The sequence below is a fragment of the Mustela nivalis genome (genome assembly GCF_964662115.1).
Source record: "Mustela nivalis genome assembly, chromosome: 7".
Classification (NCBI taxonomy): Eukaryota; Metazoa; Chordata; class Mammalia; order Carnivora; family Mustelidae; genus Mustela; species Mustela nivalis.
In genome coordinates, this window is record NC_139026.1 from 74,627,177 (window position 1) to 74,653,930 (window position 26,754).

Consider the following 26,754-nt stretch of genomic DNA (forward strand, 5'->3'; position numbering starts at 1 on the left):
GAATCTGCTTCTCTCTCTCCCTCTGCCCCTTCTTCCTGTTTGTTCTCTTTCTCTCAAATAAACAAAATCTTAAAACAAAACAAAACAAAAACAAAACAAAAACCCAGAAAAACAACATAAAAACCTCAGACACTTTCAGCCAGTGAGACACTCAGACTATGGAAAACCGAACGTAGGAACTGTCGTTTCCTAGTTTTTCCCCATCGGGGCATCCTCTCTCCTCTTTACATGGGTTCTCAAAAGCTATTTAAATTGTTCTCTCTTGTTCTTTCTATTTTCTCTTTGTCTAGCTGATACAGTTGCATTTCCAGAAGTTAAATGTCCATGTGGTGCACATCCAAATCCTGCAAACATATCTTGAGTCTTGTCTGTTGCAAAGAATGTCCCAGTGACTCAGGAATGCGGATCTCTTTTTGAGTTAGTACATTCATTTCCTTCAGATAAATAAATACCCAGAAGCAGAATTGCTGGATCACATTGTAGTATTACTTTTAATTTTTGGAGAACCTCCATACCGTTTCCATAGTGGCTACACTGGTTTGCATTCCCACCAACAAAATGCTAGGTTTCCCTTTTCCTGCAGATTTTTAGGGTTACTGCCTCTTGTTCATCCTTTGTGTCTCAATTCAAATAACATTTTCTCAGAATGATCTTCCCAGCACTCCCAGCTAAGGCACTCATTTCACTGAATGGCACTATCACTTTACAGTTTTTCTTCTTCAGAAAGAACAGCACCTGAAATATTTTTTATTTGTTTACATGATGAATGTCTACCTGTCCACATGAAGGCAAGCATTTGTTTACTGTTTACTAAAATACTTTCCATTTCCAGAGTAACAGCACATAATAGGTGTTCCGTAAATACATTAACTGACTCTTTCTGAATATGCAGGTGCAGGCTAATTAAGCCTTCAGTATCCTAAAGACTTAAAAGATTACACACTGTCAAAGCAAATGTGTGCTTTTCTGAATGTATCTAGTGACCTCTGCTGGAATTTTAGAGGACAACATTCAGGAATATGGAAAGCAGATAATTTTTCTTTTTCTGATTCCTCTCCAAATCTTATTACAGAAATTATCCCCTTTCTCTCTCTCTCTCTCTCTCTCTCTCTCTCTCTCTCCCACACACACACACACAGAGGAAAGAGGATTCACCCACATATCATGAATAGAGGAGGATATTATCCTGTGAACAGATCTCAAATGTTTCCATTTATTTCCCTCTTCTTGACTGAAAGGAGCAATTTTGAAAATGGCATTTACTATTTAAAAGAATTGGTAAAGGGTGTCTGCCTGTTGGAAATTATAGGATCAAAAGAGTTACATAGGTCTACTTTGAGGGTCATTAGAAGATGATGTGTTGCTGAGAATGCTGGTACTTGAGGAAAAAACCCTGAATGAGAATTGAGGACCAGGAATTTCAAAAAGTCAGAGTAATAGAGTGGGAGTGAGTAAAACAATCATCAGGTGATCTGATTAAACTTTTGAAAACAGTTTTTTTTTTTTAAATTATCATTGACCAGTCAAGATTAAATTCTTTGTATGTTATACCAAAACACACACTGGAATTTATACATTTTCATTTAGATTTCAAATTTAGATTATAAATTTGGACTTCAAATTTAGATTATAAAGGTAGACTATAGTAACTAGGAATAATTTTTTTTAATGTTCTAGAAACAGAAACCAAAGCATACTTAGAAAATCTAAAGGGATTTAAAGCATAGAAACGGTCCCAGTGAATTCTTCATGGAATCTAAAGTGGTCTGCAAACTTAAAAAGGGGAATTGCTAATCTTGGATCACTTTGGAAGTGATGAAATAAACACTGATGACTACATGAGTCTAGGAGTTTGGTCAAAAGGACAAGGGCTAAAGGTCTGGATTTGTGTCATGCTCAGCCTATGAGGGTTCCACCACCCAAAGGGGTGCTTGCCTAAGCCCCGAACCCGAGGATTTTACATGTGGTTGAGTTGTTTTAGGTTAATATTGATTGGAGATACTGTCCTCCCTGGACCTGCCCAGAAAGACTGTAAAGAGGAGCTGAGAATTCTTGCTTAAACTGAGAGTTCTCTGGGAGGCACGTTAGATTTTGTTGGACTGGTTTACATCGATGAGAAGTTCCCCAAGCCTGAGATCTTCTAACTTGAACCTACACAGCTCTCTGCACACTGCTCCTGGGATCCCAGTGCATTGAATAAAGGATTCAGAAAAGCTTCAGAGGACTGGAAAAAGAATGCTCCGAGGCCGATCTCTATCTGTGACATCCCTGAGTGGGCTTCCTCGGTGGGAAGTTGAAGAACTTCCTGTGGAAGATTTACTGCTTTTTGAAGTTGCTTGGGAAGTAACCAATAAAGGTTTGTACTGCCCTGGAAGGTGGCTATTTGCCAGATTGGTGAAGAATGTAGGTTAAGATATCACAGGTGACTTTAGTGAGAATGAATTGACAGGGAGGAGGAATGTAAACTTACTAAATGTCAATTTTGGTTAGGTTTAACCTTGTCTGTTTCAACAGGTGGCTATAACTTAGATGTGGCTGTGTGTTGGAGGGAGAGAACGTTGAAAATACTACTCATTGCCAGGGAATGTGCATTTAAGCTAAAATATGAAATACAGGTTATGACAAAACAGAACAGAGAGCTAATATTTCATTTTTCAGTTTTATGATTTCTCTCAACAAAGAAACATAACCATGTACTTTTTTAAGGAGAACTATATGTGATTGGGACCAATGACAAACTTTAATGTCATATACTGTAAAAGATTATATGACATACATAGTAATATTGCTAATAATTCACAAATAGCTTGGAATTACAGTTTTAACTTAGCAGCTGCTCAGAAAGCATTACGTCAAGCTCCTATAAGAAGAATAAGAGTATTTCAAACTTGGAGGAATTATATTTGGCATCTGTTCTAATTTTCACCTTATGCTAAGTGTTCAGAGTTCTCACATGTACATAGTTATAAAATTCATAAAATCTCCTTTTTAATAAAATCTTGAAATCCCAAAAGTGAAAATCAATCCTGCTTATGTACAAATGCAGGAAGGAATGTGAGAAAACAAAGCAGTCTTCTACTCTGTAGTTTAGTGAGGTGGAAACAAAGAAAGCAGAAACCTTATTATGGAAAATTGTTTGATGAAGAGCTGTATCTAATGTACTTTTTCCTATGGTGTTTAAATATGTCCACAGTTCCAGGGAACAGAGTCGTCTTTTTTATTCCTAGATCCCAGAGTAAGACTTGAAAGAAGGTTTTTCTCTACAGAGTAGGCAGGAACTCAAGGACGTAGCTTGTCAGTGGAAAAATTGGGGGCGTTCTTTAGCACCAGGAATCAGTTCAGAGGACCTCTGTGTGTGTTCCAGCACCTAAACAGAGTTCTTCTCCTTCCTTCTTTCTTCCTTTTCTCTCTATTTAGCAAACATTAATGGAGCATTGTTTACTGGTGCTAGGAATACACTGGTGCGCACTGTTACTCCATGGGGTTTACATCCAGGTCCTGTGTGGGCTGATCTCAGGGCCTAGAATGGTGACTGGTGCACAGAAAATGCTCAGTGGATTTTTTTTTTCCTTTGGAATGAAGGAATGAATACATTTCAGCCCTCACTGCTTTTGAAACCTATTTTCTTTCATTTCCCCTATAAGGGAAAGGAAATTTTGTGTGTGTGGAGAAGGGAACAACAAAATTTCACCCAGCTGACATCTTCAACATGTCTTTATTTTAATACTTATTACAGTCGTATCTTTTAGAAAGTTTCATATAAATGGAAAATTATTGAGTTCATCCCTGACAATACATTGACATTGTATACATAGCTTTTTTTTTTTTTTAATTTACTTTGAACTTTCAGTTCCCTGCAGTTCATGGCAGTGATAGGAGGCATCTTAGAATCCAACTCCTCTATTTCAAAAATGAAATGGATGACTAAGGCATTAACTGATCAAGCAAATGGAATGGTTGGGACTAGCATTTAGGTCTTCTTCAAGGTCACTTCTCTTTTTTTTTTTTTTTTTTAAGATTTTATTTATTTATTTGACAGAGAGAGATCACAAGTAGATGGAGAGGCAGGCAGAGAGAGAGGAAAGCAGGCTCCCCACTGAGCAGAGAGCCCGATGTGGGACTCGATCCCAGGACCCTGATTTCATGACCTGAGCCGAAGGCAGCGGCTTAACCCACTGAGCCACCCAGGCACCCCTCACTTCTCTTTTTTACTTCCCACAAGAATTAAAAATTAATATCATTGCCTAAGGAAATGCCCCATAGGTGAAAGAACATAGGACTTGCGATCAAAAGCCATAAATTTCTAAGACTTTGAAGAAACATTCTTTAAACTGTCTGAATATCAAGTTTCTTCATGAATGAAATAAATGTACTATGATCCAGCCATCTTATAATGTTTTGTGGCAAGCAAGGAAATCTATTCATATCCAAGAAAACAAAAGATTTCTGACAGGGAAAAAAAAATCCCATTCTGCTAGAATTCTGTCAGTATAAAATAGACATGTGTATAATATAAAAATGAGAGTCACAGTTAAATTACTGGATATTAATTCTCAGACTTCAGAATAACACTTTCTACTTGTTCGTATTACCCTTGGCATTTATTGCTTTTATTCATTTATCCATTTGTTATTGCTATTTATTTATTATTCAATAAAAATTCATCAGGTGTTTATTAGGTGTCAGGCACTGGGAAATGAAGAAGATAGAGCTTCATAACATGGAATTGATTCCCAATCTTCCAGAATTTACAAACTTGTAGGTAGACCTTGAACACGCAATTATAGTCAAATGTGATGACAATAAGAATAAGAGAAGGAGGGGCTCTAAGAGATACACTGAGAACCCATAAGAGACTCTTAACCATAGGAAACAAACAGGGCTGCTGGAGGGGAGGAGAGTGCAGGGATGGGGTAACTGGGTGATGGGCATTGAGGAGGGCATGTGATGGCACGGGCACTGGGTGTTGCATGGAACTGACGAATCACTAAATTCTACCTCTGAAACTACTAATACACTGTATGTTGATTAATTGAACTAAAAAAAGAAAAAGACTACGCACTGGGGGCTGGGGAGGGGAGGTTTCTACCTAAATCGGTGTTGGGGAAAAGCACCTCTGTAGGGAAGAGACAATTGAGCTAACACCTGGAGGAGGAAAAGCCACTGGGTAAGGATGAGGGAACAGGGATAAGGAGGGGACAGTGTTCTTTTTGAGGGAGGGCGATATGTCCATATGCAGAGGTGATCTGAGGGAAGCTTAGAAAGAGGAAAGGAGTGGAGGGGTGGCTGCCCATGGGAAGGACCAGTAGGGGGAAGTTTGTGAAGTTTATGGTTAATGATGGGAAGTTCTAAGTAGTGGGAAGTGCTAAGTGGTCTGATGTATTTTTGAAAAACACTATTACTAGTTGCACGAGAGGCTAGCAGGAAAGAAAGAGACAAGTTAAAGACTTTTGCTTGGCCTACAATGAAGAGGTTTACACATATGTCAGAAAACAAAGTTCACTTTTTCCTTTGTTTGTGCCTCATTACAATGATTTCTTCTCCATAGACCTGCCCAAATCATAGTAGACTAAGGACCAATTATTATGTTGAGGATATCTGAGATTATTAAAAAGACCTTAATGAATATTGACACAAATAATGATAGCTAATTTAATATATGTGAATAACTCTGAAATGTAGTTGTTGAATGAATGCTTCTTTTAAAAAATTTACTAAAAATAGGGGTGCCTGGGTGGCTCAGTCAATTAAGCACCCAACTCTTGATTTCAGCTCAGGTCATGATCTCAGGGTGGTGAGATCTAGCCTTGAGTCAGGCTGAGCACTGAGCCTGGAATCAGCTTGGGGTTCTCTCTCTCCTTCTCCCCCTACCCCTCCCCCTCACCACATATGCTCTCATGTGCGTGCTCTCTCTCTCTCTAAAAAAAAAAAAAAAAAAAAAAAAAAAAATTAAAAACAGTTCATTTTGGCTCAAAGCCAGCAAGTAATATAATACATACAATACTTCTACTATCTCCCTTCTCAACCCAGACACCGTAAGGTCTGGGTCACATGGTGTGAACAGCATATGGAAAAACATGAAGATTGCAGTCGGAATGGTGTGGTAGAAACTGATTATAATTGTGAGTCTGCTCTTCTGAGGCAGAGATTCTGAAGGTGGGACCTTGAGAAAAGTGGGCTTCGAGGAGTTTGTAAACCTTTAAAATTGTATCTGAAAATGGTATGTGTAAAGTCCTCTTTTGGGGAAAAGGACTGAATGCCTTCATTAGATTTCCAAAACCCTCCATGATGGATATGAGAACCTGCTTGCTAGCTACCTGAGCCCTGGGTTCCTTTTCGTTAACGGGAAGTGCCCAGAGCCAAAATGAAAACCCATTTCCCATAAGTATTGTTTCCCAAATGGCTTTTCTCTAGGGCAGAATAGAAAGGATTCTACCTTCCCCAAGACCTAAGATAACTGGTTTTTCTGCGACACTGCTCATTTTCTTCCTCTGTCCTAGCCATCCACCGCTTTTAAAAATCCATCACTATATTGCTCCAGACAGTTATATATAGTTTGGCTGTCTACAACCTGTGGACTCTCGAGTCAGACTTCCTGGGCTGGAATCCCAACTCCTTCCTTACCTGTGTGATGTTGGATCGGTCTCATAGCCTCTCTCTGCCTCAGTTTGCCCATTTAAAATAAAGGTAGTAACAGCCCATATCTATAATGGTGTTGTGAAAACTAAAACAAATACCAACTGTAAATCACTTAGAACAGGGCCTCGCATTTAGTAAATGCTCTGGCGGTGTTAACTTATTATTATTTCTTCATAAAATGTATTCATCAAAGGAGGAAATTGGGTCATTCATTTTCATACTGCCTTTCACTTTGAGCAATTCCATGATTCTGTTTTCAAATGAGTTATGGATCAGGATTATAGTAAGTAGGGGTGATGTCCCTTTGCCTGGCATGGATTCACGGTGGCCGTGTCAGTGGCATCCCGAGCCTCACCACAAGAAACACAATCCACGCAAGCACCATGCTCCGCACATCCACAGCTTCAAGAGGAGCCCTGTGTCCTCACTTCCTTTTCACCCAGATGACCCTGTCTGAGCCTCTTCTGTCGAGAACATTTGCATTTACCATTGTGGTACAGTCAGGGTGGGAGAGCTATTGACTTGCTCCAAGCTGTCATCTCCCACTGCCCAAGACTGCTGATGCTTTATTTTGAAGCCACAGACCCAGCAAAGCTCTGGACACATCAACATTTGTTGACCATGGTCGTCTTTCCTATCAGGTTTGATGCCTCAGAGAAGGATGTCTAAGAGTAGAATGACTACTCTTGTTCTGCAGCTGTCTTGAGATGGGGAGGCCAGATTAGTTTTTGCTCTGTATACTAAAGTCATATAATTTCCCAATTCTGTAACTTTAATTTTTTTTATTTTTTTTTAAGATTTTGTTTATTTATTTTACAGACAGAGATCACAAGCAGGCAGAGAGGCAGGCAGAGAGAGAGGAAGGGAAGCAGGCTCCCCGCTGAGCAGAGAGCCTGTTGTGGGGCTTGATCCCAGGACCCTGGGATCATGCCCTGAACCGAAGGCAGAGGATTTAACCCACTGAGCCACCCAGGCACCACCAAATTCTGTAACTTTTAAACATTTTTAAAAGTAATTAAGATTGTCCCAGTTTATATATAAAATATAGTTGATCCTTGAACAACACAATTTTGAGTGCATGTGTCCACTTATATGCAGACTTTTTCAATAAATATAGTACTGTAAAGGTATTTTCTCTACACTAGGATGTTTTTGAACAATATTTTCCTTTCCTAGCTTGCTTTATTGTTAGAGGAGAGTGTAAAATACATATAGCATACAAATATAGGTTAATTGTTTATGTTATCAGTAAGGTTTCAGGTCAACAGTTGTTTTTGTGGATTCAAAAGTTATATTTTGATTTTTTGATTGCATGGGAGATTGGCACCCCAACCATCCCTTGTTCAAGGGTCAAATGTATATCCTTATTATATATAATATATAGAGAGTATAATAATATACAATATATGTTCGTGTATACACACACACATATACATACTTTGGCTGGTGTCCACATTCCATACCACTTTGGAGTCCCAATTTTAGCAATATCAGCAGTGTTTCTATATGAAAACTTGGGGTTTTAGCTATCTCCATGACATATGCCATAGGACCTCATCTTTTCTTTCTTATGAAAGCCTGATACTTTGCCCTCACACAAAAGATAGCTCCCATGTTGTTTCAGGAAAATATAGATCAATAAAATACAAAGTACATGTTTGAAAGTGAAGGGTAAGTCAATTCAATGTAATTCAATGACCTACACCAGTAAAACAGTAAGTCATTAAAAAATATGTGTTGGGAACCTCTGGAATATCGTCCAAATTTGAAAATAGGAATGACTCTATTTCTTTGCCATCACACTCACCTATAAATAGCATGTCAGGAGAGGAGTTTTGGGTAAATGTGGTATCTAGACAAACTAAAGGCTGAGGAAAATACAAATATGGGGAGACAGAGCAAAGTTACAATGGACCTTGAGCATATGAAATAGTGGTAAGATGACCTCCCCACGGAAAGACTATACATGAAGTAGTCTAGGGGGGAATGATTCATTTACCATTCGGTCTCAACCAATATAGGACTATTTTTTTTTAATTTTATGTTTTTATCCTGATACACTGAAAGCGCATAGCCATCCTATTTATGAACCCTCTAAGGTTACTTGGTGACTATTTCTATCAAGGTTGAAGGCCTCAAATGGGAAAAAGAAACAGCAAATTAACTAACAGTGTTTAATTTTGCATCTCAATTCCCACATCTAATCTTATTTTTTTTTTTTTTTGAGTAAAGAATTTCTCTTCTTTTGGTGCTTTAACAAATAAAAATGTGTTTGCATTTACCCTAGTGTATTTGAATTTGAAACACATAGTCTAACAAATAAGGATATCCTAAGCTCTCTAGGCAAGATACATAGTTGCAAATAAAAGAAAGTTTTAAAGATAGAAACGTGAATAAATCAAAAATAAATGCGTGCCATCAGAACCCAATAAAATAGCCCCTTTATAAGAAAAATATGAAGGAAATAAGTCTACAGAAGAAATTATTTGAAAATCTTGTGTTTTTATGGATCATGAGTGTGAATAAAGCTTATATGTATATAAATACATTGCTAAGATATGGCTTATGCACTTTAAAGAAAAAAATTCTTAGTTGTTTTTGCAAATTTTTTCTCTAAATTTGTTTTCTTAACAAATGTTTTTGACAGTTCAAGACATTTTCCGGAATTTGGAGAACTATTTAGGCATACTTGATTCTGGCTTCAATTTATGTAGCCTCAGATTTATTGCTGATTGGGTAACTGAATCATTTCTGTTCTGGTCTTTTCTGGAAGCCTCTACATGCAGGGTTTACAGATCATCTTCATGTGTTTTCGTCATCTGCCATCTGAGTTGTGATTGAAAGTTCTTACTGTTCTTTGTTCAAGTGACAGTTTTAAATTTCTTTACATTTTCTATAGCCATGAAATCTTTTCTTAGACATGGAGTTCTTAAAGACAAGAAGTTTATGCAGGCTCATGTGAAAACTGTTTGCATGAAATAATTACAAGTTGGGAATTCTATTAGCACTACCCTTTTATGAGTTAATGAATCCTATTGGTATTTATATAACAGTATCAACATTTGCATTTTGTGTCTCATCTTAAAAGGCAGTTCACCAAAAAGTATATTTTGAGTGGTTCAGGCTTAAAGAAAAGTTTGCAGATGGCAAATTCTACCTTTTGGCCATAGATTGTGACTATTGATAAGATTTATCATTTATGTACCTTTGGGGCAAATAATACGTTATATGTTAATTAAAAAAAGATTTATCATTTAAAGTCTAAATTACAGAAACAGTTTAAGAGATACAACTGCTATCGAACCCTATATCCTGGTGAATTGAAATAACTTAAAAAAACTGGAGTAAAAATAGAAACCTTTTTAAAAAATATACAAGTAATAAAATCACTCTAGGAAGTAGAGCTGAAGATTGGTGCCAGGATTTGTGATGGCTCTGGGATTTCACAGAGCATTTTTTAAAAAAATATTTTATTTATATATTTGACACACAGAGATCACAAGTAGGCAGAGAGGCAGGCAGAGAGAGAGAGAGAGGAGGAAGCAGGCTCCCTGCTGAGCAAAGAGCCTGATGCAGGGCTCGGTCCCAGGACCCTGAGATCACGACCAAAGCTGAAGGCAGAGGCTTAACCCACTGAGCCACCCAGACACCCTCATACAGCTTTCTTGAGTTGTTTCCTCACCTATAGCTCATGGACAGAGTACTGCTTAAGAAATTGATTCAGACTGCTTCATATTCTCATACAAGTTGATCGCTTAGGGCCAGCACAAGATACTCTGCCTGAGTTTACCGAAGGTCTTCTGCTCGGTCCTCCCTATTCCTGCTGCCTAGTTGCTACATCTCAAACCTTCCCTTTTGAATGCCTATTATCCTCCCCTTGTCCACTGTGCTCTCAACTTAGGGCCTCAGCTCTAACTCATGTCTTTGCTTAAAAAGTTCTCCATAACTGCTTGCTTTATTTCTTCACGCTTTTAAGTACTTACTCGAATACTACATTGCATTGAGCCTTAGTCTTTGACACTGCTGCTACAACCTCCCTTTTGCCTCCAAGCTAAGTAATATTTTATCTCTGCTGAACAAATGAGCTAATAGAGCCTTAGACTGGTTGATTTAGCGAGTTCAATTTAGTTGTTCCCAATTTTTCACCATTATAATTCTTCCATAAATAAACCAATACATATATCTTTTTACACTTTTCTTATTTCCAAGAACAATATTCTAGATGTAGACATGCTGGATCCCAGGGTACACATAATTTTTGACTCTGTGTTTTAATAGCTATGGCAGCAATGCCAGAGGGGAAATGAGACACCACATGAAAATATGTATGCTAGGGTGCCTCAGTTGCTCAGTCCTTAAACATCTGCCTTTGGCTCAGGTCATGATTCCAGGGTCTTGGGATCGAGTCCCACATTGGTCTCCAACTCCCTGCTCAGCCAGGAGCCTGCTTCTCCCTCTCCTCCCTGCTTTCTCTCTTAATATCTCTTCCTCTCAAATAAATAAATAAAATCTTTATAAGAAAATGTGAATGTGAATCATTGGGCTCAACATGAGGGTTGGGCCAAGCATTCCCCCCTCAAAATCTATCATTTCTTTTCTCTTGTCAAAAGGTACTTTGTTGGGTACCTTCCAAGGTAAGTGGCTCTTTAGCTTGAAAGATTTATTCATAATAAACAGCCACAGTAGTGGCTGTTACTTGGACATACACTAGCCCCCTCTGGAGCAGTGTAGGAGAAGGAGTAAAAGGTAATTATAGATGCTGAGGGTGTGTGTCCTGACAACAGCTGTTGGAACCCACTTTGAAACTTCAGTGCAAATAGAGCTTTAGGTCAAGTTCTGCTTTCTTCTGATATCTCTTAAGATTTCCTGGAAATACTTGTATTTCTCAGCTGCTGCCAACCTGCTGTTCTATGAAATGCATGAACTGAACCAGATAGTAACTATTTGTTAGTGTCCTTTAAAAAATTTCTTCTAGAAAGTTAAGGAAACCCTTGTACTTGATAAATCCTAAATGCTAACTTAAAAATGAGAACTTGTTTCCATGCCTTCATCACTTACAATGAAATACTAACCTGAATGATAAATGGAATTTTTTTTAACAGTTGGTGGTATCTATACTGTGATTCAGACGAAGGCCAAAACCACAGCAGATGAATGGGGAGACAATTATTTTCTGATTGGACCATATTTTGAGCATAATATGAAGACTCAGGTAGAACAATGTGAACCTATAAATGATGCTGTTAGAAAAGCAGTGGACACAATGAATAAACATGGCTGCCAGGTAAGGGATACTGACTGAAACTTCCCTCTGCAGGACTAGTAGACTGTTACAGGAGAGCAGACCACCATTCACATGAACTCACAAGAGAAGACTACCTACTTAGGGAAAAGGAGCAGGTTTGTGAGAAAGAGGATGAATTTGATTGGAAATAGGTTACATTTGAGGCACCTTATAAAAACTGTCAGGAAATGTCTAATAGGATAATAGATTCGGAGTGCAGCAGAAGGTAGAGGATAGACGTGTTTGGGGAAAGTCATTTGTGTTTAAATTGTAGTTGACATTATTGGCATTGATAACAGTATTCAGTGGAAGATTATAGACAAAGAGCAAATGTTTTGAGCCAAACCTTTGGAAATGTCAACATGTTGGAACAACTATGTTAAAAAAAAAGAAAAGAAAAGAAAAAAAGAACTCAGAGATTGCACAAGTACAAACACAGCTAGTGATACAGAATCAAGGGTGGTGTACAAATCCTAATCTTCAGAACCTGTGAATATGTTAGCTTATTTAACAAAAGGATTTTGTAGATTTGGATCATGAGGTGGGGAGATTCTCCTGGGTTTAGGTGGGCTGATGTAATCACAGGGGTCTTTATGAAAGAGAGGCAGTAGAGTTAGAATCAGAAAGAAGATGTGCCAATCGAAGTAGAGATTGGCTTGATGAGGTCACAAGCCAAGAAATGCCTATAACCTCTAGAAGCTGGAAAAGACCAGGAAACAGATTCCCCTAGAGCCTACAGATGGACTGCAACTCTGCCAACATGTTGATTTTAACCCCAAAGACCTATTTCAGATTATGGACTCCTAAACCTAAAAGATCATAAATTTGTGTTGTTTTAAACCACTAGGTTTGTGTCTTAATCTGTTGCCATCACAATAGCAATAGGTCAAAACAACGGAGGAGAGAGTTTCAAGTATGAAGGAGGGATTAAGTCAGTCAAAGGTTTAACCAATCTCAGTTGGGGTTAGCAATATTCAGGCCATTCAGGGTAATCTTGCTAAATACAGCCTTGAGGGAGAAGAAGGTTAAATCAGATTACAGTGGATTGGGGAATAAGTGAATAGTGAAGAAAAGGTACAGAAGTTGTGGCAATAACATTTTTCAATGAAGAAAAAGGATCATTAAGTATGATTCTATGACTGACTGAATTAATGGTTGAATTGATGAACAGTTGCTTTTGAAATGGATAGGAAAGGAAGCAAAGCCAGAAAGGAGGCAATGATGTAGGAAAATATGGAGGGCTCCAAAAACCAGAGGTGTTGATGACAGAAAAAGGAGTATATATGCTGGGAGAAGCAGAGTGAGAGAAGTGGAGGTATGGATGTTGTAGTCAAGTAAAAGAATGCTCAGGCTGAAAATTTCAGAGAAGGAATAGCCTCAGTTTTGACAAGGATAACAGTGTAGCCATGAGCTTGTGTAGCTGGAATGTCATGGACATGAAGTTCTTCGACGTCAATAAAGTCAGAATACCATGAGGTTAACTGTGTAGGATAAAAAATTGAATTTTGAAGTTGCCCAGAGAAAGGTTGAAAAGTAGCCAGATGATTAATAGGACAAGGAAAAGTAATGTATTTGGATAACATCAATTTCAAAGATGTCTTTATACACAAATAAGTTTCAGCGTGATTTTAAAAGATCTAAACTTTCGGGGTGTCTGGGTGGCTTAGTCATTGAGTGACTGCCTTTGGCTCAGGTCATGATCTCAGGGTCCTGGGATCGAGCCCCACATTGGGCTCCTTGCTCTGTGGGAGGCCTGCTTCTTCTTCTCCCACTCCCCCTGCTTATATTCCTTCTCTTGCTGTCTCTCTCTGTGTCAAATAAATAAATAAAAATATTTTTAAAAAAAATACAAACTTTCTTTATACTCACCCCAGGAATATAGTTTCTGGGGATGAAAACATGAGAAGCCTTCATTGAGATGTCCACGTGAGTAGCAGTGTCTACAAGGTCTATGCAAAGCCTGAGATGCAGAAGATTTAACTGAAGGGAACTTGAGGTCCCAGAGGGCACCAGGGAAACCTATCATAGTGAGTGTAGTATAGAGAACCTAAGAAAGTAAGAGAGGGATGCATGTTGTGCTACTGGGATGAAAGAGTGAGACTTTGGAAGGGGCTTGTATTTGAAGCTCTCATGAAAGAAGACAAAGATGAAAATCATAATTGTCTGACTGGTCTTAAAGTTCTAAATGGATTTCTGATGTAAGGATATTTGCATATCATAGCCAAGAACTCACTGGAAGTCAAAACAAGCTAGCTTACATTCTCCAGTGTCAATATTTCTCTATGATTTCAGCTCACTGTATCATATGTCATACATTAGGCAGTTAGTAACTATTCATTGAATGAATACATAAATCAATGAATGTTTTAAAGGGAAATGAATGAATGTTCATGGAAAGGAAAACTCAGTCTGGAAAGGGAAGAGTGCCATGATACTTATTGATTACAATGGAAGCAATCAACAGATAATGGGGTCTTTCAGAGTTGTCCAAGGCTAGATGGGAGAGATATCACTATATATTTCTGAGCCCTGTGGAAGAAAATGATGACCAAAAATGGGCTTTCAAGCTCCCCAAACTCAGCCTTGGGTAGAGTCACTGGGTCAATAACTAAACAATGCAGACATGTCTAGTTTACCTGAGAGGGCCAGATACAAACGAGAAGCTCTTAGCTTTTGGCAACTTCCAAGAAGGATTTGAAGTGACTTATGGAGTTGCATACCATGTAATTGGAAAATAAACCTAAATAAAAGTCAAGACAAAAGAATGAGTAAATTACTATAGAAAAATAGAAGCCAAAAAGAAAGTTAAAATTTGGATATACAAGTGATTATATAATTACAATTGGGAGAAAATGATATACCTAAAACATTAGAACTTGTACAAGAAAAAAACAGGAATAAAAGAATTCAATTTGAAAAATGTAAGAGGATTAGACTTTGAGCTGTTAGATTAAAGAGATAAAGTAACTTGGGCAATATATTTAGTTAAGACACCTGGCAGCACCCATGTTGGGAAACACTTTGTGTCACTTTTTTTTTTTTTCCTGATAGGAGGAATAAGAGAAATCATATACATTTGTTCATAGAAATGAATTTTTCTAGCGTGAAATATAGTCCTGTTACATAAAGTAAAATAAGTGACACTGTAGACATTATATCCAATACAAATCAAAGATACAGAGCAGTTTATCTTACAGCTTTATCATAAAAACATGCATGATATTAAATCCTAAAACCATGAGCTCTAGATCACAGGAGAGGAATAAGAAAAAGGACAAAAATTGGGACACCTGGGTGGCTCAGTAGACTGAAGGTTCACCTTTGGCTCAGGTCATGATCCCAGGGTCCTGGGATCAAGTCCTGTGTCGGACTCCCTGCTCAGCCAGGAGCCTGCTTCTCCTGTTCCCTTTACCCCTCCCCCCACCCCCCTGTGCTGCTTCTCTCACTCTCTCATGCTCTGTCTCTCAAATAAATAAAAATCTTTTTAAAAAGGACAGAGGTTATATAATCTAGATACTTCATTTTTAAATGACCAAATTTACTGAAGGATAAGAACTTGGAGGTTTAGATGACTGGATGCAAGCTCATTCCATGGTCAGGCTCAAATATCAGATGTTTTGTGTTACCACTACAGTTTCCTATATAGCTTGCATAGTCCGCTGTTGAATTCTAAATAAAGTTTATATGCTCTAAGCACATATACCGTTTTTTTCCTGCAAAGCTCTGTGTTCTTTACATGGCAGGTGCACTTTGGAAGATGGCTGATAGAAGGGAGTCCTTACGTGGTGCTCTTTGATATAGGCTATTCAGCCTGGAACCTGGACAGGTGGAAGGGTGACCTCTGGGAAGCCTGCAGTGTCGGCATCCCTTACCATGACCGAGAAGCCAACGATATGCTAATATTCGGATCTTTAACCGCCTGGTTCTTAAAAGAGGTATAGTTTATTGCATAGTCATACAACAGATGAGGAACGTAATTGTGCTCTGTGCTCAGCAATGATCCCATGGTTTTTAGGTTATGCTAAAGGAGATGATGCCTTTGTGATTGTCCTAATATATTTCAAAAGAATCTGAGAAAATGTTCAGTCTTCCTCTAAATCCTAGCTCTTGGAACAGGTTAATATCGTGCTTATTAATATATACCTCATGTCAAATTTAAATAGAATGATGTGTATAAAACAACCAATTATATTCCCTGATACATAGATGGTAATATATATACAAGCAAAAAACAGTATATATCATGCACTAAAGACCTGAATTCTAGACTTATGGGAGTAGAAAAGAGCTTGAAATATTTGGTTTTGTTTATGCATGAGTACTTGGGCAACCGCAGTGGCTTTTAGGTATTTTCATCGTTTTCTAAGGGCTGACGTGATCTCAGCAGTTGCTAAGGATCTGTAGAAGTGAAATATCCTCCCCTCAAAAACCAACTTTCCCAAACCCCAAAAGACCTCAAGAACGTTAGATATCTATCCTTGTGAAATGAACCAAGCCCACACTCTCATCAGTTCTCAAAGGAGGATTTCTTTGCATTCCTTGCCTTACCTCAAAATGATTTTCCTTAACTTCAACATCAGATGGTGAGGAAGAGCATTTCTAATAAAGTGGGGGTGTAGTCTAAGGACAAATCACAGAACTGTTGGCAGCGCATCCCCTTGACCAGCCTTTCTTACGGTCTTATTCCAGCAGCTACAAAAGGCTGCCTTGAAGCGAAGGGGAAGGTGAAAAGGCAGTCCCATTGCTTTCTGCTGGCGACAGAATTAGGAGAGGAGGGTGAGGGTGCTGAAGAGATCTGGCCTAATGACAATAAGCCGTCTTGTTGTAGCATCAGTTGGTGGAACCAACTCTTCCTACACAAACTGCCTCCATGATCCAAGGCCCTTGGGGCTGAGGCCAGCCTGTGTGTGTGTGTGTGTGTGTGTGTGCGCGCACACACACTCTCTCATCCTTTCTGTTAAAGGGAACTAGAGAGGAGAGAAGCAAGAAAGTGAAGGCCTCAGTGTTCTCTAAATTAAAACTATTACAGAAACAGACATTTTCTTTGATCCAAAGGGCAAATAAAGACATTAACAGCCCAAGGCTCCTGAGCAAACCCTGTTTCTATAGTTACCTCTCAGCTGCTACTGGTCTGTGCATTTGTTAATTACCATGAAAAACTTTTTGAAGAACAAGTACTTTAAACTACAAAGGTTCTAGACTAAGTCAGTGGTTCTCAAAGAGTTTTTCCAAGGACCACCAGCAGCAGCATTGCCTGCAAACTTGTAAGACATGCAAACTCTTACCCCCAGCCCAGAATTAGATTACCTGCTAATGGGACCCAGATGTCTCTACTTGGCCAGCGTTCCAGGTGACTCTGATGTCCTCCAAGTGTGAGAACTGCCTTCTTGGGTGAACTCTTGATTTCCTAGTCCTCGCCCAGACTGCTTGAATGCATGTGTTATTGCATGATCTATTCTATTCCCACACTGAGGGAACAAGCTGTTGTAAGGGGAGTGGAATGTAAATACTAAACTTCTGGAAGGGTGAAACAAGGTAACTTAAAGGCAAGGAAATTGACCCCCTGTCTAGTTTTAGAGCTAGACCCAGATTAGTCCTGCGTCCTCAGTGTGTGACTAAATTAGGATTTGCTTCCAAGCAAGTTATTCACCTCTTTCTTCCCAGTTCCGTATTCTTAAAATAATATGTTAGTTAAAGAGGTTTTTGTCTTCAATTACAGAAGATCCAAATAAGACTGACTTAAAACAGGAAGTCATATATTATTTATTTCAAAAGAAGCTTGTAAGTGGGTAGTCCCCCTTGATCAGCTGCTTAGTGATATCTTCAAGGGTGTTATTGCTATTATTTATTTGTCCATTCGATGAATATTTATGGAGTACCTACTGTGCATTTTTTCTATGAGGCCCCTTTGTAGCTACAAAGGTAAGTCTGTTTCCTTCCTGAAAGAGAGGATTATGCCATACAAGTATATGGGCTTCATGAGCATGCTGTAAATCCAATAAAATAATTCTGCTTTCTAAATCTGCATATTTCATGCTTACCTCTCTTTAGATTTTGCTAAAATTTACAGGCACAAATAACTTTCCTTCACCTGTGGGCCACCATCAAGATCAAGCTTTACCAACAACTATTCTAAATGCTTCTTTTCTGATGTAGGTGACAGATCATGCAGATGGCAAGCACGTCATTGCCCAGTTCCATGAATGGCAGGCAGGAACTGGACTGGTCCTTTCTCGAGCTCGGAAACTTCCCATTGCTACAATATTTACCACTCACGCCACATTGCTTGGGAGGTATCTCTGTGCAGCAAACATTGATTTCTACAACCATCTTGATAAGGTAAAGTGTCCTCCCTCTCCCCTGACCCCCACCACCTTTCTTTTCTGATCCTTGACGCTGAAGGATGAGAAGTATTGATCCTTTCATTTCATCTGCCAGCCAGATGGCAGAAATGCCCTTTTAACTAATCAATATTCATGACAAAGCATCCCCTGAAGTGACAGAGAGTTGCTGTTGTTTAACTTTGTCAGAGTGCAGTAGAGCATAGCAGTGACAGACCGGATGTGAGTCTACTTTGCAGCAACCGATCCAAAATCCCAGGATCCAAAGAGCCATGGTGGGTGGAACAGGGTTGCACTCCTGTGTATCCTAAAGCTGAGGGAACACCATGTGGAGCTGGGTTCACATGCCGCCCTGAGTGGCAGTTACAGACCAAGACTTCCAGACATACAGCTTGCCTTGTGGGGCTCCCTCTCTCCTTCAAGTGAAAACATGGTCATATTTCTCCTGTAACTTTGAGATGTAGATAGAGTCAGTGTAGGGGTCGAATAAGACAGTTATTTAAAACAGGGATGTGGGTCCTTGGTGACCAAAGAGTCGGGTTTCCTTATCTTAGGAGACTGCCGAACTCTATGACCAAAGCCATTCAATTTTGACTTTTTCATTTATTTGCTGACAGTGAAACCAGATTAATAAAAATATATCTTTTATATCATCATGTCAGTATCACCAACAAAGCATTTGAGTACCAGAAAGTCAGGGTTTTACAGATTTGGTATCTATACTGATAATCAAATCAACTTAGAATTTGAGGGTTCCATTTACTATCAGGAACATGAGGAGGTTGGAAAGTTGCTTTCTAAAGAATTTCCCCGTTTAAAAAAAGGTCTAGGATTCTAGAAACAGAATATGTGCATGTGTGACTGTGTGTGTGTGTTTGTAAAACATGAACACTTAGATAATAATAGTGGAAAGAGGTCCTACTATCCCGAAGACCCTTTGAGTGTAAGAAAGTTCTTTCTAACAAACTTCAACATTTGCAAAGCAGTGTGTGGTCCTAAAGAGAGCTTTCCTATAAAAAGGTCAGCCTAACCTAAAGGTCAAATTGTAAACATAAGATGCACATTTAAAATAAAGTCACCAAGGAATTCAGAAATCAGATCAGGGAAATTTCCTAACGGTGTATGATAATGGTAGACTAATAAGGCCAAACCAGTGATCTGTGATGGACTTAGCAATTTTGTTTCCCAGAAAAGAGCAGACTTTGATTTTTTGTGAAAGATAAAATATTGGAAAGGTACATCAAACACTTCACTCCAGAATACCTAAGACCATTATATGGTAACAATGAATAAAAACAATTAATAAAATTCATCAGATATTATTAGCTGTTTTTTTTAAAAGATTTTTTATTTATTCATTTGACAGAGAGAGATCACAAGTAAGCAGAGAGGCAGGCAGAGAGAGAGGAAGGGAAGCAGGCTCCCTGCTGAGCAGAGAGCCCGATGCGGGACTCGATCCCAGGACCCTGAGATCATGACCTGAGCCGAAGGCAGCGGCTTAACCCACTGAGCCACCCAGGCGCCCCTTATTAGCTGTTTTTAAGTAACAAATGATTATAGTGTATAGTTACATATTATAATTTTATCCTTTGGCTCAAAGGTCAGTATTTACAATGTACTATGTTCAAATATTTATACCTTACTATCTTCACAATGTATCTCCCCAACTTAAAGCTCTTCTCTGGTTGAAATATATGAGCTTAGTCAGCCCCAGTCCACCTTGCCAGTAAAATATCCTGCCCAGGGAGACTAGTGGATCAAATGTAGTTAGGAACTAGATTTTGAGTAAAACTCGTAATCATTTTTCACAGAAGAGGCCCCCATCATCATTTTCTACAGCATACCACCCCACACCCCATGATCACAGTACGTTTAGAATCTGGTTGTTATATAATGAGTTATATGCATGAAAGGCTTTTAAAAGTTCAACAGAAGAAATGAGTCGTAATTTAGTCTTTGATGCAAGAACCAGAATCAGTTGCAGTGTGTTGGGCTCAGGCAAATAAACCTGGGGGAAGAATAGGAACAAGAATGAAAGTACCCGGCTTTATAAAAACAGAAAGAGTAGAAAGAGTAGTATTTACCCAAATACTAATTGTCAACTGAAAAGGTGTTTTCTGAATAGCCAACTCACAGGACTTTGATGCTGGTTTAAGTTCTTAGTTAAATTTGTTAACTAAAATAGCATTTCAAGCATTTTCAACCAGTGTATGAATCTTCTGAGACTCTCCAAGAAGATACTTTTTAAAAAATTTTATTTATTTATTTATTTATTTATTTGAGTGGGAGAGAGAGAGCATGTGAGCAAGGGGAAGGGCAGGGGGAAGCCAGGTCTCTGCTGAGTGTGAGGAGCCTAATGAAGAGCTCAAAGCAGGGCTCCACAGGGGGCTCCACACAGGGCTCGGTTCCACAACACCGAGATCCTGACCTGGGCCAGAACCAACAGTTGGACCCTTGACTGACGGAGCCCCCCAGACATCCCTCCAAGAAGATACTTGCAAATTCATTCTGTGAGTCCAGACACTGACTGATTTTTCCCCTCAGCTATCATGGCCTCATAACTATAGCTTTAAAAAAAAAAAAAAAAAAAAGGCCATTAACTTTCTTATGCTTTGGCCTCTCTTTCCTTGATGGCATCAGACTTTCCTGGGTAGAAATGTAAGGGATTAAAAAAACTGAAAGAACCCAGACACAGTTGCTTGATAGATTTTAACTCTTTTATCTGACCAAGTTTTGAGCTCATCACCTTTGGCCATAGGGTAATTCTCCTCTGTCACTGGATTGTGCTTTATTGACTAATATATACTTTGCCTCATTTTTTGTTCTTTTGTACACATTTTCCTGAATTCAACAAAAAAGTAATGAGATACATAAAAATATAGGAAAGTAAGATCCTTTGTCAAAATAACCAGACCAGATATGTCCTAGATGTTGGAATTACTGGGCAGAGATTTTATAGTGTTTTTTTCTTAAGATTTTAATTATTCATTTGGAAGAAAGAGAGCACACGAATGGTGCGGGGAGGGGTGGAGGGAGAGGGAGAAGCAGACTCCCCACTGAGCCAGGACTCTGGGATCATGATTTGAGTCAAAGGCATCCCCCACACAGAGATTTTAACAGATTATCATATATATGTGGAAAAGTGGAGAACATGTATAAATACCAGGGCTGTTGTAAACCACAGGTTTGGCCATGTATATGGCAGGCCTGGGAGGTAAGGGGCCCCAAAGGACCAGGAAAAGTCATATGTCTGTCTTTCTGGGGACCTTTCTCGGGTTCTCCAGGCTTCTGCTGTCCTCCCCTGCATACTTGGTTTTCTCATTTAGAAACCCCATCTTCTTATCCCAGATGTCCACATGTTAAATGCCATCCCGCATATGAAATCTTATTCCTCTCCACAATAACAACAGCAGCCATAGTAGTAATGACAGCTAAAGTTACGGGGCCAGGTACTTTTCTAACCATCTGACGCGTGTTATCTCTTTTCATCTTCATAAAAGCTCCGTAACATAGGAAACATTTCATACTTTTTCCAGTTGGCATTCCTAAGCATAGGCTGCCTTTATCATATGTTTAAATAAACCCTTTCAGTGCTTTCTCTTGTATACAAAACAAAGGCTTTCTAGCTTGTCTGTCATCTTATCATGTCTCCTACATCCTATACCCAACGCTGTAGTCCATCAGGTGTAATTTCCTGCACATGCTATGTGACTTAATATACCTATTCCTTAGGCAACCGATTTTTCAATCCAAATAAACTTTCCCCAAATTAAACTTTCATGTCCCAGTCCAAATGCCATTTTATTCATCCAGTCAGTTTGGAGGAACAAAGATGAATAAGTCATGGTCCTTGTCCTTGAAAATCTTACACTCCAGAGGTGATGCTGACAATGCAAACACTTGCATAGTATGAGATAAGTTTCTCTATTCTCCCCAGGAAGAATCAGTCCCACTCTGATCCTACACCTTCCTCAGGCACTTACTCATTTCTGCCTAACTTTAACCTGTATTCTCACGAATTTATAAAATCTTTGAAGGCCACAGAAATAATAAATTACTCAACAAATGCTGGTTGGATGAGAGATGTGGTTGAATAAATGACACCAGCCAAATAGAGCTTTTCGGAAAATATCGGCTGATTAAAGGATGCCATATAGAGCCATTCTTCAAACCTTTTCAGAGAAATATTAACAACTATTACAGTCAAGAAAGAATGCTCTAGGACTTTCTTCATTGCAATCTTTAGAATCACCTAGTGAATCTTTTTCAGTACTTTCTTCTATATAGCTCAGTCATTGTTGGGCCTGACTTGCTGGTCGAGCTGGAGTCTAAGGAATATAAAAGCAGGAGAGTGCACAGGCTTGGAGTCAGACTGATTTGGGATCATTTCAGAGCTCTGCTAAGACAGTTAATGAGAATGTGATCTTGGGAAGGTGTCCTAACCTCTGCAATCTTCAGCTTTCTCTCCATGAATAGAGGACAAAATACAAACCTTAGTGGTTTGTGAAGATTAAGTATGATACTTGCTTAGAAAAGAGCCCAATGCATAGTGTTGAGCTTCTAATACTCTTCATTATAAAAAGCACCTGCTAATATAATGCCAAAAACTTTATATGCTTTTCTCTCTCAAACACTGTTAGTTTCATCTGCAGCTATATGAGACATAACAATGTTCAGCAACTGGGCAAAATGGCAAAAGCTCACAACTGCTTTCAACTATTTAATTAATTGTTTGGTGCTTGGTATGTTGGTTTTTAAAGGTTTTTTTTAAAGTTAAGATGCCCAGAATAAAGGATGATTGCATAATCTAACATACCATCCAATTAAAGTAACTGTACATCCCCTTGAAATGATACGGTCATGAGAGTTATACAACCCTAGAAAAGCATTTGTCTCTTCTCTTTGTTGGATATCTTTTCAGTGAATTAGGGATGATAATGATTATCCTTATTTTTAGTATTGAGGCTAATGTCAGTTCTGTTCCTTTGTTTATGGGGGAAATATGATAAAGACCATGGTGAAAAGAATCAGTTCAATATTTATAACATGTAAGGTAAGTAAATACAATTATGAATTCTAGTAATAATAGCAAAGTAGAAATCTTTACTTAGGGGATTAAATAGCAGTTTAGAAGCAGAAATGAAGTGAACAGTAGTTTTTTTTTTTTTTTTAAGATCTTGTTTATCTGCCAGAGAGAGTGGGAGAGAGATAGTGGGTGTACAAGAAAGGGAGCAGCAGGCAAAGGGAGAAGCAGGTTCCCTGTTGAGCAGGGAGCACGATGTGGGACTCGATCCCAAAACCCTGGGATCATGACCTAAGCTAAAAGCAGGTGCTTGACCAACTGAGCCACCCAGGTGTCCCTGAACAATACTTTTTAAAGCATGAGTGGCTGTGCATTTTAGTAATAGGTTTAATAAAAAGTTATCATTACTTTATTGTGGTCCTAAGACTTTACATAGCATTGAGAAAAAACAATATATGATTTTGTTTTGCTTATATAGAAGGTTCAGTACAGTTGATCCTTGAACAACACGGGTTTGAACTGCGTGGGTCCACTTGTACCTGGATTTTTTTTTTAATAAATATTGTACAGTCCAGTAAATATTTTCTCTTCCTTATGAATTTTTTACTAGCATTTTCTTTTTTCTAGTTTACTTTATTATAAAAATATAGTATATAATACATGTAACATAAAATATGTGTTAATCAACTCTTTTTGTCATTGGTAATCCTTCTGGTCAACAGTAGACGATTAGTAGTTAAGTGTTGGGGGAGTCAAAAGTTAAATGCAGATTTCTGACTACACAGAAGGTTAGTGTCCCTAACCCTGTGTTGGTCAAGGGTCAATTGTATGAGAAAATGTATATCAAATGTATATGTGCTTTTTCTTTTTCTTTTCTTCTTTCTTTTCTTTCTTTTTTTCTTTCACAGTTTAACATAGACAAAGAGGCTGGGGAAAGGCAGATTTACCACCGGTATTGCATGGAGCGGGCCTCTGTCCATTGTGCTCATGTGTTCACCACAGTATCGGAAATAACAGCAATAGAAGCTGAACATATGCTGAAGAGGAAGCCTGGTAATTATCTCTGAGTTTGTCACCTGTCTTTCAGTCCTAAATGGCATTAGAGTCTAAAAGTCTTGTTTGAAACAAACAAATAAAAAACATAAAATAATAGAGGAAAAATTGCATTCACTATTACTACCCGAATCTTTACACGTTTTAATTGTCAATGTCAGTAGTTCTATAGTAACACCAATTCTAAGCTATATCCAGAACACAGTAGTAGTATTCAATCTGTGCTTGTTGAATAAATGGGCTATCCTAGAAGTGGGCCTATGCCCTACAGTTGTCACAAGTGACCTGGTGTGTGTAAGCAAGGTAACTTTTCTATTTGAAGGAAATGAAAGTTCAGAAAATTTTAGAAATTTGTATGAGACTCTTCCAGTCCTACATCTTATGACATTGCTTCATTGGTCCTGTTTAGTACAAACCTATTGTTTTACCCCTCCCAAGACCTTGAAAGCTTTTCTGGGAACTATCCCCAGACCCATCCAGAGGTTGCAATGCCAAGAGGCCTGTTCATAAAACATGACCCTGTCACCTGGCCAAAGCTGATTGGTCCAGAGGTAGATACGCAGCATAAACCAGCCAATAAGAATGCCCCCGCAGGAGGGAGTCCAAGCAGATGAGTCCACAGGGAGGCACTCTTGAAGGATAGGTGTGTCAGCTTTGCAGTTGTTGGCAGTGTTCGTTTTCCTTTTATGTTGCATGGGATGCAAAGAAGGCTAAACTAGGGTCACCTGGGTGGCTCAGTCAGTTAAGTTCCCTACTCTTTTTTTTTTTTTAAGTTCCCTACTCTTAATTTCAGCTCAAGTCATGATCTCAGTGTTGTGAAATCTCCCAGTGGGGGGGGGGGGGTCCCTGCTCAGTGGGAAGTCTGCTTGAAATTCTTTCTCCCTCTCTTCCCCTGTCCCTCCCCCACACGCACGTGTGCACACACACACATACTCTCTTTCTCAAATAAATAAATAAAATCTTTTTAAAATTGAAAACAAAAAGAAGGCTAAACTACAATGAAATACAATGAAAAACAAAAACAGACTGAGAGGTCTCTAGATTCTCCACAGTGATTTAAACTAATGGTTTAAACTAATTCCGGAAGCCTAGGTAAACCTTTGCCATGAGGCACTCGAGCATCCCATGAACAAATTCCTCATTATTGTAGGTAAGCCAATGTTAGTATCTAGTTACCCAGTGTGAACACTGGGTCTATTATTTGCTACCAAACAGTTCTAATGAATATATCCTCTTTCTTTAATCCTCGTTATCTTGTCTCTATTTGTCTTTCTTCAAGATACTAGTTGGATGTCTGGAGGAGGTATTTCAAGGTGCTAGATTTTTTTTTTTTTTTAAAGAAGAATCCAAGAAATTTGAATAATGACAGCATACAGTTTCCATGTTCTCCTTTTGTCTTTCCAAGTACTCCCCAGGGTTCACTTGGATTCTCACTGCCATGCCCCTTACAGAAGTTAACTCCATCAATATGCTATTTCTTTCTTGCATCCTTCTTGTTTCTTGTCTACAGTATCTTTTCTGTGCTTGCAAAATGCTTTTTTTTTTTTTTTCCTATTCTAAAATAAAACTTTCTCTTGAGGCTGCTCTTTTATCGAATGTCCACACAATCTTATCCTTCCTCCTGCTGCCAAATACACCTTCGTTTGTGAAACACTTGAAAAGTTCCAGAGGAATTAAAGTCATAATAAAGTGATATTAATATATATTCTTGGCTTCTATATCTTTTTGGACAAGACAGCTGATTGTCACAGTGGATAAAGGTGTAGACCTCAGAGCCAGACTGCTTTAGTTTTATTTTAATTTATTTTAAAGATTGATTTATTTATAAATTATTTTATTTATAAATTTATTATTTATAAATTTATTTATTTATAAATAAAGAGCAAGTACATGGGGTGTGGGGAGCAGTAGAAGGAGAGAGAGACTCTCAAGTCAACTCTGAGCTGAGCATGGAATCCGTCACAGTGCTCCATCTCATGACCTTGAGTTCTAAACCTGAGGGAAATTAAGAGTCCAAAATTTAGCCAACTGAGCCATCCAGATGCCTCCAGGCTGCCCTGGTTTTGAATCCTACCTCTGTTACTTTGTAATTACTTGATCTTGGGCAAATAACTTAACCTCTCTATAGGTTAGATTCTTCTCCTATAAAATGTGGATAGCAAAATAAGTTACTTTATATGATTTTCTAAAAACAAAGCTAATATTTGTCAAATATACTAGAGTCTAGAACAAAGCACTATATAATGTTATGGAAAGGGAAATACATTGTAAGAGGGGATTGTCTACTGTCCTATAGGAATTATTCACATGAGGGTTTTCACTAGAAACTTTGGCAACTTAAAATTGACTCTGCTGTGGAGTATAAGAATTTTCCCAGTTACTTAGTAAAAAATCAGAAGAATCGGCCGTTTGCT

General features: G+C 38.5%; 1 protein-coding gene across 1 annotated transcript in view; it reads left to right on the forward strand.

Moving 5' to 3' along the window:
- The first annotated feature begins 1,880 nt into the window (after positions 1-1,880).
- GYS2 (glycogen synthase 2) overlaps positions 1,881-26,754 on the forward strand; it is a 52,799-nt gene continuing 27,925 nt past the window's right edge. The window contains exons 1-5 of the mRNA XM_082738608.1: positions 1,881-2,356; positions 11,742-11,923; positions 15,667-15,858; positions 18,080-18,262; positions 24,196-24,340. Coding sequence (XP_082594734.1) covers positions 2,236-2,356; positions 11,742-11,923; positions 15,667-15,858; positions 18,080-18,262; positions 24,196-24,340 — 823 coding nt within the window. The 5' untranslated portion in view covers positions 1,881-2,235. The remainder of the gene's footprint in view (positions 2,357-11,741; positions 11,924-15,666; positions 15,859-18,079; positions 18,263-24,195; positions 24,341-26,754) is intronic.